The sequence below is a fragment of the Tauraco erythrolophus genome, chromosome 1 (assembly GCF_009769465.1).
Source record: "Tauraco erythrolophus isolate bTauEry1 chromosome 1, bTauEry1.pri, whole genome shotgun sequence".
Classification (NCBI taxonomy): domain Eukaryota; kingdom Metazoa; phylum Chordata; class Aves; order Musophagiformes; family Musophagidae; genus Tauraco; species Tauraco erythrolophus.
In genome coordinates, this window is record NC_141465.1 from 15986705 (window position 1) to 16001601 (window position 14897).

General features: G+C 37.8%; 1 protein-coding gene across 2 annotated transcripts in view; it reads left to right on the forward strand.

Moving 5' to 3' along the window:
- The window catches only part of EPHA6 (EPH receptor A6), a 524483-nt gene that overhangs the window by 374507 nt on the left and 135079 nt on the right, over window positions 1–14897 (forward strand). The window contains exons 7-8 of one of the 2 annotated variants that reach the window (XM_086629497.1): window positions 9213–9260; window positions 9684–9846. In XM_086629497.1, coding sequence (XP_086485623.1) covers window positions 9213–9260; window positions 9684–9846 — 211 coding nt within the window. The remainder of the gene's footprint in view (window positions 1–9212; window positions 9261–9683; window positions 9847–14897) is intronic. The other variant, XM_086629571.1, reaches the window with a different exon arrangement.

Genomic DNA, 14897 nt, shown 5'->3' on the forward strand with positions numbered 1-14897 from the left:
ATTAATCCTAATGACTTCAGCCATTTATTCCAGATTCACAATAGCAATCTGAATCGATTCGGTCTATAAAAGTAGGTATTTTACTCACTTAAATAAAAGGAATAGCTTTATTAATACCACTGAACCGCAGTTAATAGCTCTTTTATGTATATTTATGAATCAAGTAAACAACTATGAATAGTTTTGTCTTAAGTAAGGCTTGTTTCCTAGCTGTTGTATGTCAATAAAGATCTTTTCGGTATTTGCCAGGTAGGAAATATTCAGTAGCAAATGAAAACAGAAAAGTGTACATTAGTGTGCTCTTCTAAGAGTAAAGGGTATTTATGTAGAAGATTCAACCTAGACTCCAACCGATCTTCAAATCAGCCCAGTCACTCTACCTGTCCTAACACCGTGAAAGGCTGAAACACATTTTAAAAAGGAATTGGAAAGGCTTGTTGCCTCAAGAGTTTTTTAATATAGCATGTAGTTTTCACAAGGGCATTTGTAAAAATTGCACACAGCACTTAAAATTTTCCAGCAGTGTTACAAACCTGACAAAATGTCCAGCACAGAACAGGAGCCCTAATCAAAACCCTCGATCTAACTACCTATAGGTATTGTAGGGATTCTGAAATTAGGTAAATTAAGTAGTTTTTGTCATTAGCACCATTATAGCTGAGTTTTCTGTAGCTGACTCAGTGCTGTACTACATTTTTAGGATTGGTAGATTTACCTGCATTTCAAAGCTTTGAAAATACGTTGTGCTTTTTTTTTGTCAATATAGAACATCGGCTGCATTGTATTGTAGCAAGTCACTGTCGTTGTAGAAGTCTTCTGAAAAACTGAATCATTGCTTTTGTATTGAAATTGAAATTCCACTTCAGTTGTAAGATGCTTCCTTACCTTAATGTCTTCACTCTTCAATGTGAAGTAGGAGAACTACAATTTTGGGTTCTGCCGTGAAGGAATGCAACGGTTTTTTGTGTAGACCTGAGAGTTTACCAATGCTGATAATGTTAGGCATGAGAAGATTGCCTGCTGTATGTCTGAGTAACTTAGAGACCTTCAGATGTTTGAACTGTGGCTTTTTACATTGCAGTTTTTTTACATTATGAGTTGTCCCTTTTTGTTATCTTTCCTCCAGGGTCTTGCATTTTCAATTTAAAAATTTCGCTATCCAGTGACCTACTTCCCATCTGTAACTAGAAGTACTGTTCCTATGATATACAGAGATATGTTGAGTTTGACTGAACAAATCATTGATATTTATGATTATTCGTTACTTTTTATAGAAAAGGAACTAGAGTATATTCAATAAAATCAGCAGGAAGCAGATTTAACAAAAAATCCAGTTGTAAAAACAGTTTGTAATTAAGCTTGTTGCCCAGGGATGTTTTGAAAGCCACAAGCAAAATTGGTTCAAAAAAATAATTAAGTAAATTTATGAAAGAAAAGTCTATGAGCTGTAAGACATAATGAAGCAAATTTGGTTAAATCAGAAACCCACTAATCTGCAGATTGTTGAACTCTGGTGGAGTGTTAAAGGTGAGCATGAGGAGAAGGAACCGGTACTGCTTACGTGGAGTCTCAAGTCTGCAGTGGCAAATACAAGACCTGATTCAGAAATTTGAACTATGAATCTCATGTACCAAATGAATGACTTGGGAATTAGCCCACTAGCTATATATGCATAGTTCTCTGGGCTTGTTTCCCAGCAAAGAAAGTCAAAGAAGGCTTCCAGTCTTCAAATTTTGCAGGATTGCATCTGTTTCCCATTGAGCTGTATTTGTCAGCAGATTTATTATCTCATTACACCTTAGTGTTAGGTATCTCATAAGAAGCTGTGCTTTACTGTCCAAAGATGACAGCAAAACTTTTGTGTACTGCTTGAGTTGCTTTTTACCTTTAGTAAGCGAGTTCACGCTCGCAGCGGTTCCTTACTTCTTCCCAACTGGAAAAGGCAGTGCAAGGCAAAAGAAAATTAAAATGAAGGAAAAAATAAGAAGAATCTTCAGGGACAACTGGAGAGGCTGATATTTCTATATGCTGAAGTTAGAAAGGCTCCTGGAGATACTGGTGCAGAGGTTTTCACTGGTAAATATTTTTAATTGGCAAACGAATGTTATCAGAGTAGCTCGTAACTGCTAGAAGGATGGAGTTTAATATCTGCGCTTATCTGACAATCCGAGTCACGTTCCCCACCTCCCTTTATTATATTCTGAATTGCACCCTGTTCCGTCACCACCTTAAGGCACAGACCTGGTTTTATTCCTTTCAGTTTCATCTCCTTGTCAGTAGGATCAGCAGTGTCCTTTCTGCTGCCTTCACACCCCGTGTTCCCCGTTGGCCCACCATGTGAGCCAGACAGCTCCTGCTCTGCCCACCTCTCACCTCGCTGTGCTGGTGAGAATGTTGACGCTGGTTTAGGGTCACCCTGTCCTCGTGTCTCCTCATTTAATTTTCGCTTTTACATGGCTCGCCTCACATCAACTCATTTCTACATTTCCAGCTATATAATCCAATTAAAATGAGGTTTGGCTGGGTTTTGGCCTTTCCATATTTTCTTTATGATTGGTTATCTGTTGTTCCCCTTTTCTTGTTGACAGCTTTACTTTACGTATGGAGAAAGTGATGAGCTGACTGACAGGCAATCAAAATATAAAATATTGAAAGGCCAAACAGGTAAAACACACTTTAGTACTTCAGCTCCCCAAAGTGTTGCATCTCAGATTAATCACAAGAGAGGTCGAGAAGGGAAGGGAGAAGATTACAACCTGAAGTGGGTGATGCCTTAAAATGCTTCAGGTTTCTTTCCTGAAGCAAATAGTAGAGCCATCGGCAATTTTCTCTATTACTCTACTTTTTCCTATCTGACTTTTCATCTTATTTCAGATTGGTCCTCAAATCTTTGTAATCACTTTTCTAAATTTACTTGAAGTTTGTTGGTCAGCTGGAAATCAAAGGTACAAGATTTTTAGGAAGCGTTTTTTTAAGAATATGAATGGCAGCTTTAAGTATTATTTCAATTACTGTAATTTTCCTTGTCACTCTATATTGAAATGAAAATTTATCCAATATTGTTAATCATATTATAATCAGATGAATGTTAGAAGCACATTTTTGGACCTATGAGTCTTTTCTCTAATATCTTCCAAATATTACTGCTGGCATTCATGTTAACAAATATACTATAGGTCAAAATAGTCTTCTAAGAGAAAATTGTGCACAAAATTAGTAAATATAGAGAAGCTTTCACAGGCAGACTTTGAGTTTCCCGGGTGTAGTTGATTTTACTGATTTCAGTGTAATTACTCCTCATCTACAACAATCTATGTAAGATGAGAAGCAAGATTTGACATGGGGCAATAGACATTCAGAAGTTGTATTATGGAAATATTTTTTTGCTAAGAAAGAAAATAACTTTTGAGAATTATTTGGGACAAATTTGTTGTGAGAGGAATATGGGCAGTATAAATCAAAGGCAATTTCCATAAATTAGTGCTGTGGGGCTATGTTTTTCTTGAAAAACACAGACAGTAGGTACAAACTCCATAGTTAGCTGTTATTTGTCTGTAATAGATTCTATTTGAACTGATTTATCACATATTGGCTGCACCTAGTAATTACATACTGTTATATTCTAATGTGTATCACAGTGTTAAAGTTCAGCTGACTCTGGAGGTAATTAAGTGCCATCATAGCTGATTCCATGATAGGAATTTTTATTAATCACAGCTCTGGTCCATTCCTATCTTCCAGAATTGTGGCCATTCCTTTAAAAAAATGATGCTTCCTCTGTAGGTCACATTGTGTATATCCTTCAAACTGATGTATATAGGAAAGAGGAAAATATGTGACCAAATGGTCTCATAAAATATTCTTTTTTTTTAATTGGTGCTTTTATTTAAACATTGATAATGTCTGAATCACGGAACTCTGAATCTTCTTTACTTTAATGTGGTACTTATACAACTTTGACATTGTGCTTTAGTGCACAAGAGAAAGAGTTGGTCCCTGTGGTAAATAGATTGAATCTCTATTATTATTTCTTTCTGTGAAGTGATAGCGCTCCGAAAAGGCTAAGGAGGTTTATATGGCTTAAGTACAGAATTTTCATGTTGGAGGGCAATGGATATAAACTAGAAAATGTATTTGCAAGCAGATAGTAAATGCAGTTACTCTCTCCCTGGATTCTTTCTGCACACATATATTTGGAAGTTGTGGGTACACAATAAGTATGTTTTCAGCTGGCAAAAGCCTTTGAAAATCCTTTCCTCAGTGTCAGTTTAAGAAGGCTTTTCAGTTACTCATGAGACTCAATGAACTGAATACCTTGATAGTCATTTGTAAAATAAGCTAGATAGAGTAAACTGCAAGAGAGTGGTACCTGGACCTCCCATTATGTATTCTAAATGATAGAAAATTATATTTGGTTTTCTTTTTCAGTTGCTAAAGTAAGGACTGGTATTATTTTGATTAGAGCCGTGTTTCTTTTTCCCACTCAAATATCAATGATGACAAATCTTGTGCACCTGAAAGTACCTGGATTTTTATCAGTGCTTTGCTGGTAAAGTTAATCTTTTAAAGGTCACTTTTAAAAGTTAATCTTTTAAAGGTTTTAAAGGAGCACTACAAGCAAAACTCTGCATTTCAATTTTTGTTTCCTTTAATCTTTTTTTGCACAAAACATTTTTATTTATATATACTTTTTCTCACCTGTGGCATCAGAATGTAAACTCTGCAGTTTGAGTCTAAACTGATAAAAGATCATCACATTTTGATTAGTCTTTATCAATATTTAATTCATGTATATGCACAGAGTCTTCATTTCTGTGGGGTTTCCCTCTGAAGTAAGGTGGGGATAAAATTAGAGAGCAGCACATTTACATAGGCATGTGGAGGTTCATCTATTTGTTTGCAAGTGTTAATGTTATCAGAAAGAATCCCTTTTCTTTTGGGCATATGAGAAAATGGTAATACTCACCATGATAATATAACATCTGGACATCAAATGAATATGACACTCATTAATAAAGTAGCTAACTTTCAGTGAGACACAATGAAGAACAATCATTTAATCTGATGATGTCATACAGTGGAAGTGTTTCATTATAGCATATCTTGATAGGACAGATGCAGCTGTTCTGTTGCATTGCAAAAGCAGAAAACTTTTCATTATTTTTAATACTCTGATCCTGCTACTCTATTAAATCAGTTTGTCTAGTCTTAGGCCATTAGTACCATTGTAACTTCCATTCAGTCAGTCTGTTTCTTTAGATATGAAAAAATGTCTTGACTATAAAATCAGGTATAAAATTAGGATAAATACAGATTCAGATACTCATGCAGAGGTGGCTGCAGGAAAGAGTTTGCTTCTGAAAAGTGCTCGCGTTCCTGCACAGACCAAGCTGTCATAACCACAACTGAATCCAATGACAAGCAGGATCACACAAACAACAAGAAAAATGCAATTTCCTTAGAAACGGAGATAGCATTTGGAAAGTTCGTATTATAATTCTGTTTAACTTGGATAGCTAGTCATAGGTTCTGTATTTTGAACATTGACGTCACTTGTCATTTGGATTATATTTATGTTTTAATTACAGATTTTCACCAAGATAAATTTGCAGTAGGCTGTGGAAGAGGTCTTAGGAATTTCCTCGTATCAGATTCTGACTAGTAGTTATATGAGTACATGATATTAGATAGACTCCTTTAACTTATGTTTCAACCCTCAGCCCCCTGTGTTCTCAGAACTGCTTCTTGTGAGTCCTAGGCTGTCTTAAGATCACAAATGCTGCTCTGATACTAATGTGAAAGATCAGAGCACTTCTTCTACTTCTCCCTTTATGTGAAATCTGAACCATGGTATAATTGTCAACAGTTCACTTACTGCTTACTGCTGGGAAATACAGCCATATCAGTGAAACTTTTATTTTGCAGATTTTGTGGTAGTTCTCTGTAGTTATCAAGAAATACAGAACAGATATAGTCCTTGACATTTCCCATTGATTCTGGTCCCATCACTGTCTGGGTCAGAGATCTATCACAGAGCATGCTGTGGCTCCTTCTAGCCCACAAAATCCTTCCCTTAGATGGAAAATAGGGTGCATGACAGGGGTGCTTATATATGTCTAAATTATGCCACAGTGTAAAATAAGTAAAAGCATGCACTAACATCCAGGACGTACATCCAAGTCCTGCAGTTTAAAATTCACTTTCTGAACTCAGAATTCATGCAATAGTAAGTGCATATTATCCGTGGCAAGAATAAGACAAAGCATCCCATACTTCTCTGCAGGCTAGAATTGTATTCTTTTATTTTGAGACTGTTTTTAGCCTCCCTGAGAAATATCATGGCAGAAGGAGTGGCTAACCTTGAGAGCCATCCCCATCAACCTCAAATTGTGTCTCTCTGTGGAAAGCACTGGCTTTCCAGGTAGGCTGCAGATCTAGTCGTTGTCATGAGAAGGAAGTAATGGCAAAGCATCCACTCTTTGGAGAATTGTCTTCTATATAAATTCAGTCCAAAAAGGCTGATTTATTTGTGTGAAACATTCACCTAAAGCAATGTGAAGTTTCCAGCTGTTAATCATTTTGTCTCAAGTTTGAGCAACTGTCTCCTCAGGTACAGGCTTCTGAAGCTTTTTCTGCTCAAATACACCAAGGTGGCAGGTTCCCTTTCCCCTATTTCACTTGCAGTAACAAATCCCACCCCCTTTCCCCTATGACAGCAGTATTACTTTTATGATCGTGTACTTCTAGACATCGTTTTTCAAACTGTGTGATGGATGGTGTAAGAAGCTGCAGAAAGGAAAAAAGAAAGGAAATGGGAGGGCACGGAGATGGGACCCCTCAGGGCCTCCCACAAGCAGTCCCAGGCAGGCGGTGAGGGGGTAGCAAGCCAGACAACCCTTGGAGGTGACCAAAATACTTTCCACTGCCCAGAAGGGACAGGCAGAGATGGCTGCCCCTCAGGAAGCTGCTGTTAGCCACAGCCTGCCCACAGGGATAGAGGGACCCATTTTGTTGATTGAACGCTACCGTCACCATCCTTGTCACTCATTATCTTTGACCAACTGAAAATAATAAATTATACTTGATAACTGTCTGTCCACATCTTTGGCTAGGGAGCTGCTATATCCCAATGCTTTGTTTTACACAAGCAGTAGTTAGCCTGTAATAGCAGATATAACATAACAGATATCACTTACATCGGGGTTTTTTTCAGAAGTCATTCCCAGTTCTTCTCTTTCACTGGCCTTGTTCTGCAGGCTTCAGGAAGAAAATCTAATCATTGAATCTTGGGGAGTTTCCACTGATTTTTTACAAAATTTCCATTTCCATTCTCCTCTGAAGGATCCTATTTCTTTGTACAATTCCATCAAATTTTTCTGAAACTGTTCCTGCAATTTCTCCAGCAGGTCATAAAAAAACCCAGTAAATTGTTAAATGCTTTGAACTTACCTATGATTCAGCGTGGTCTCAGAATAGTGCAAAATTAGGTAGTGGCTTTTTTTTTTACCTAATTCTTAGATTGATTTTGAGATGGTCGCTAGCTTGTGTTGAAAGATTTGGTCTCTTTGGACAGAAATGTATTCACTTTAGTCAGCAGCTTCATTACTAAATAAATTCAAGTCTTGTGTTCTCCAAGTGTGCATACCCTGGCCAAGTTACATGTCCAGTTATATGACCCCTCTACACATGAAAGTCCCTGAAAGTTGCACATATAACAAGGCTATAGAATAGAAATTAGCTATTCAAGACACTCTGAATGTTTGTGAAAGGCACATAAAGTAGTATGAAAACTCCTCTGTATGTGTAGGAGTTCTCTATTTACTTACAAATCTGAGTATTAACCTATTACACCTTTTTTGCTCACATACATGCTATTTTTCAAGTTGAAGCAAGCTTAATCACAAAAAAAAAATATCCATCACTTTAACATCTTGGCCTTCTGTCAGAAGAAAATTGATATTTTCTGAAATTAAAAAAAAAAAAAAGTATATCTAAAATCCACTAACGTGTTCAAAGTGAAGTCATAACATTCAAGTAATTGTGGCAAATCTGATAGTTACAGAAGATGTTAGATGGTATATTAATCATAGTCTCCATTAATAAGATTACATGTACACTGTGTCTTACTATTTCAATTTAAATATACACTTCTTGCTGTTTCAAAATTTAGTAATAGAGTGTAGAACAAATCAACACTTCTCAAATTATTTCTACTGTTTGAAGTAAGCATTAAATGCAATTATTTTAGGTATTGGTCATTCTTCTCCTTCACTTGACAGAATCATTAGGTTATTTTTGTGTGTTTGGTTTTTAATTTGGTTTTCTTAGACATGTCCTTTTATGCCTACTGGGGGAATACTGATATACCTGCTACCCTATGCTAATGTGACTCTCTTACACCATGACTGAAGGTGGCTCAGCATGTTTTATATAAAAGTGTTTGGTTTGTGTAAAAAATATGTGTGTTGCTCAGAAGAGTTTACAAGTCCAACAGAATCTAACTGAAACCTATTCTTCTCCTGGTTATATCTCTTCTGTGAAACAGATTGTTTCCTTCTTAACAGGCTGGAAGCACCCTTTTAATAACTTCTACATACTCTAATATTACTGCATGGTATAATAAATGTATATGGTGCCCTATGGGTATCACAGCTGGATTGTTAAGCATATGCCAAGGACATTTCTACGCATATGTCAGTTTGGAGCCAAATCCTGCTACAAAGTAGTAAAGCTGGCCTTAAGGCACCATATAAAATATTGCAGATTACTGATTGATCGAATGACAGTAACTAATGACAGGGAATAAACTCTCTCTTCTTTTAAGTCATCCCCTCATGTACAAGTATCGTCAATGACCTGTCTAGCAAGGCAGCACTTAGTTTTTGCACAGCAATCGATGTGACTGGTCTCCATGCTACAGCAGCTCATCTTCAATGGTAATTCCCAGTGATCCCTGCACATCATAATTCTCAGTAATCTCTGCGAGAGTCAGGAGTTCTCAGCAGATGCCCAGGATCACCTTCTAGGAGATTAACAGAGGACTTTGCAGAGAGTGTTTCTCTTTATAGAGTGTGAAAGGGAATTTCATGTACAACTACATTACAGCTACCTGGAAAGAGAAATTCAGTTCAACAGCAGTGAAGCAGTTGAACTATGCTAGAAGTTTACAGACTTTAAAGAAAAAGTTAATTTTTATTTTCTTTTACCCACAGGTCTACCCACGGATAGCGCCGGCATTTTGGCACTACCTGCGGGTAGAAGTGAGTAGCGGGTATTTAAATACTCCCACATCTTTACTTTACAGCTTACTAGTGTTTACTGACCTCCTAGTTTGTCCATTGTGCAAAAATAATTAGCTACCATTCTAGCTGCCATTTTCTGTGAATGTAGTCTTGTACTAATTCCATATTGTTTTGACTACAGCGTAATTACTAACCCAAGTCACAAAGATGTGATGTGTTTATATGAAAGATTAAGATAAAAAATTGAAATCTAATTTAAGGCCATATCATACATTATGACTGTAGCACAAAATCAAAGTACAGAAATCCATACCTGCACCTCCTTTTATAAACACATTTTACATTCATGAGAAGAACGTGGACCTTCAGTTCTGCTGTATCATTTTTGCAAAGTTTGTACAACTCAACTTGATATCATTTCTTCCCTCTTTTATCCCTCAGGAGCATGAGCAGCTCAGCTATTCCTCCACAAGGTCCAAGGCTCCAAGTGTTATCATCACAGGTCTCAAGCCAGCCACCAAGTATATATTTCATATCAGAGTCAGGACGGCAGCAGGATACAGCGGCTATAGCCAGAAGTTTGAATTTGAAACTGGAGATGAAAGTAAGTTTCACTGAAGGAAAAAAAATCAAATACAATAGAAGTAGCATCTAATTCTAAAACAGTGAGACATTGGGAGTTTGAATGGCTGAATCCATACCATTTGCTTATCACAAAATGACCACTGCTGTACAATAAAAAACAAGTAAGCCTCAGCCTTACAATTCTGGATTTATGACAAATAGAAATTTTAGCCCAACGCTGCAACTGAAGGAATGTTTTCTTCTGCAGAATTTCCTTATGGGTCCCTTCCAACTTGAGATACTCTATGATTCTACAATCCTTTATTTGCTTAAAGAAGGTCTTCCTTTTGACAGCTAGAAATACTCTTAGTCAGGTTTTACCAAGTCTAGCAGCTTCCTGCAAGCTCCCAGAACACAGAGATGGAGTCTTTTGTTGGTAGTTTTAGTGCTCCCAGACTCTACAAATAAAAAAAATGAAAACTTTAATATGCATTTCCCTAAACCAATAAGCCTACTAAATTTGCCAGTAATAAGCAAAAAACCTGCATATTCCTACAGAATATGCAAAAAGGCTTGATGCTATGTGTGATGTTCATGCTCTGAACAATTTTATATTTAAGTTATGTGTTGCCCTCTCTGTTCAAAGAAACCGCAAACAAGGTATTTACAAGTATTTGAGATAGAATTAGTGTAGAAGATGCAACACTAAAACACTCATTAATGAAATTGCTTTCATTAACCAATTATGTATACCATGTTTTTCATTAGTGTTTTAGAATTCAAGTTGCTTAAGCTAAAGTACAGACTCAAAACTATGTAAGTGTTTTCAAGAGCACCCACGGGTTTGTGTTCCATTTTCATTTCTTCTTAACTTCTATTTCAAAAATGTTTTAGGATTAGATTTCTGAGTGCTTAATGCCTAATTGAACTTTTTAAAATGTTTTGGGTACTTAAGCCAATTGGTTTGAATAGGAGTTGAGCACTTGGGTGCTTTCAAGAATTCCAATAGATCCTGTCTGCATCTTCTGATGCAATAAATACTAGGCTTTAGGCAGTTATGTCCAGGGACATAACTGTTATCAAAAGTAAATTATATTTAAACCTCTATGAGCCTACTTCATGTTTGTGGAAACATGACTTACCCATCTAAATCAGGAAGACTATGGTTCCAGTGACATTTCTGTCATTGACACGGCTGATAGAAACATCTCCTGGGAGTCAGATTCCACTCACTCCTTCCCAGCCCCACATCTCCTTCTCAGTTGCACTAATGCAACTGGCTCTTGGGCTGCATGGTGAGCTAGAGCTCACAACACTCTTAAACATTTATTACCTCTATTACTTCTAAGCACTCAGTGTGAATCTTGATAGTGAAACATAAATACACGTTATGTATTTGCTGTTTGCTGTTTGCCAACATCTGTTGCTTAAGCTTGTGCCTTACTAAAAGTATTTGATTTGTTATAAATATAAATTATTGTGTGAAAGGAAATGTAGACAGAAGAAGTTTTGTTTATGATCAATTGAGATGAAGGTCGAGAGAAAGTCTGCTGTTGTTTGAAATGGTACCTGGAGCTAGATAAAGACTTCAGTCTAATTAAAAGGGTAGTTCAAAGGATTGTGGTCTTATTCAAATATTTATATAGTTCTGCTATAGATTTCAAAGGGAAAAAAAAAGCAAAGTAAGAGCTTGCTGGTAAATACTACTTATTTCAGATTGAAGCAGTACTCAGTGACCAGTCAAATGGTCCCTTGTTACTCTCCAAATATTTTAATTCCTCATAGCAGTATTTTAAAAATTGGCCTATTCTAAACTTTAAGGCAATATCAGATGATTATTGTCATTCATTTGTACCCCTTGCATAACACGGGACAAATGTCTGTAACTTTTCCAGACAGCTGATGATAATGGATTGAAATATAACACCTCCCATGTACAAATAGTCTTGATTTGAAGTCTTCCAGGAATGGGGAGCTCACCATACTTATAGGTAGATAGTGCCAGTGCTTAAGCCTCGTAATTAAAACGTTGCACCTTATTTCTAACCTGAATTTTTTTATATAGCTTGTATCTTGTGACCCTTTTCTGCCACATTAAGCCAAATACTGTCAGAAATCTCTTCCTCATCTAAGGGTGTGCATGCCATTTTTAAGAATTCTCTTGTCTTTCCCATAAGTGATATGAATGATCTCTCTCACCCAAAAAAAACCCCAAATTTTCCCAAACATTGAATAATTTTTTAGCTCTCCAAAATTTTAACATCCTTTTGGAAGTATAACATCAGAGCTGGACCTGATACTGAATTAAACTGGAAAACTATGATGCCATAAACAAACCTAACACTACTTACCTCCTTATAATTCAGTTTTCTTTTACTTATGGGTCTAAGCACTTGCTGCCTGAACTAGAGCATTGTCTTACTCAGCTGAATAACTAGAACATAGCAATGTTGTTGTCAGTACCATTGTATTCCAAGATACTGACCTACATTTAGATGGAGGGATCAAGGAGGGTTGTGTTGAGACTTGGACTGCATCGTTATATCAATACATGTAAATGTTAATTTGCTCTCGCTGGCGTGCATCTGTCTTACAAACCAGTCTAAGTCAAGCTGTGTAGGAATCTGTTTTCATCATTTACTACTCTGGCACGATGCAGCTCAGCTGAAAATTTTCTGATTTTTTCATATATATTCTTCTCAATAATTCTGAAAGATACCTAATAATATCAGACCAAATGTCCTGGTTTTGGCTGGGACAGAGTTAGTTTTCCTTTTTAGTAGCTAGAATAGCCCTGTGTTTTGGCTGTGGTATAGAGTTTGTTATAAGAAGAATGTTGATAACACATTGATGTTTGTAGTTGGTGCTGAGACATGAAGGACTTCCCAGCTTCCCGTGTTTTATTAGTGTGCAGGTGTACAGCAGACTGGGGGGAGCATGGTGGGAACAAAGGACTCACAACATGATTTCAGTTTAGAATTAGAATTGAGGTGCAAATTGGCCAATATCCATATCATACAATGTCATTCCCAGTATATAGATGAGGATTGACTGGAAATTTTGATTTTCTTGAATTCTCGGGTTCTACCTCTCTCTCACTCACTTTTTGGATCTCTTTTTGGGACTCTTGCTTTTCCAGGATTGCAATTTTGAAACTTCTCTGGTTTTGGAGTCACTTGTCAGGACAAGTTGTGCGTTGGTCACTGGGTGGTGAGCAATTACACTGCGCATCACTTGTTTGTATATATTATTATCATTTCATACATTATAATAATTTTATTATTATTTTATCAGTATTACTTTTTGGTTTATTTTATTTCAATTATTAAATTGTTCTTGTCTCAACCCATTCTTCCCTTTTCCCCTTTAATTCTCTTCTCCATTCCCCGGGGCTGGGGGAGGGTGAACAAGCAGTTGTGTAGTTTTTAGTTGCCAGCCGAGTTAAACCACAAAATCAAGGTGAACTATTGCAGCTCCCTTCATCACTACCCGTTAAAAACAAGTTACTTGGTGAAAATTCCACAATTGCAGTTACTTCTGTGGTCTTTCAGGTAGACAGATTTTAATTAATTTAATGTGAGCTATACTGATTTCTAATAAAGTTAACATTTTCATGAGAAGGCTAGGCAGAATAAAATCTGTTAAAAGTCTGTGTTGTCAACAGAAAATTTATCAACCAACAATCTTATAAAAATGATGAAAAATATTTCAAGTCATGTGTTTGATAAAAATCCTTCTCAATTGGCGTTAGCTTGTAACATCCTTCAGCTCTCTATCAATTATATATGCTGTAGTCTTAGCATTTCACTGTAAGGGTGGTGAGGCACTGGAACAGGTTGCCCAGAGAAGCAGTGGTTGCCCCATCCCTGGAAGTGCTCAAGGCCAGGTTGGATGAGGCTTTGGGCAACCTGATCTAGTGGAAGGTGTCCCTGCCCATGGCAGGGGGCTTGGAACTAGATGGTCTTTGAGGTCCCTTCCAACCCAAACCATTCTATGATTCTATGATTTAGAGAAGAATTCCAGGACTAGTTGGAGGTGAACATCCAAGGTTATTCCATTTACCCTGCTTGATATTGGCATAATTTGTTAATAAATGGTGATAGAGTGATGTGGTGGGTTGACCCTGGCTGGATGCCAGGTGCCCACCAAAGCTTAGCCAGTTGTGGGTCCGTCTTGGAGCCGGCTAGCATTGGCTCTATTTGACATAGAGGAAGATTCTAGCAGCTTTTCACAGAAGCCACCCCTGTAGCCCTGCCATTACCAAAAGCTTGCCACGCAAACCCAATGCAAGTGAGCAATCCAAAATTAGAATTTTTCTTGGGAGTACTGGTGGACGAGAAGCTCAATATGAGCCGGCAATGTGCTCTTGCGGCCCAGAAGGCCAGCCGCGTCCTGGGCTGCATCAAGAGGAGCGTGGCCAGCAGGTCGAGGGAGGTGATTCTCCCCCTCTACTCTGCCCTCGTGAGACCTCACTTGGAGTACTGCGTCCAGTTCTGGAGTCCCCAACATAAGAAGGACATGGACCAGTTGGAGAGGGTCCAGAGGAGGGCCACGAAGATGATAAGAGGGCTGGAGCACCTTTCCTATGAGGACAGGCTGAAAGAGTTGGGGCTGTTCAGCCTGGAGAAGAGGAGGCTCCGGGGTGACCTTATAGCGGTCTTCCAGTACCTCAAGGGGGCCTACAGGAAAGATGGGGAGAGGCTGTTCAGGATGGCCAGTTATGATAGGACAAGGGGTAATGGTTTTAAAATAGAGGGAGGTAGTTTCAGGTTGGATATTAGGAAAAAATTTTTTACTATGAGAGTGGTAGAACACTGGAACAGGTTGCCCAGAGAGGTGGTGGATGCTCCATCCCTGGAGACGTTCAAGGCCAGGTTGGACAAGGCCCTGAGCAACCTGATCTAGTAGGAGATATCCCTGTTCCTTGCAGGGGGGTTGGACTAGATGACCTTTGAAGGTCCCTTCCAGCCCTAACGATTCTATGATTCTATGATTCTTTCAAATGATAGACAAGTTGTAAAAAAAGTAATGGAACAGATGTTGATTCATCAGTTGTGTGACATGTATGTCAGTGTCCTAAAACGTACTGTC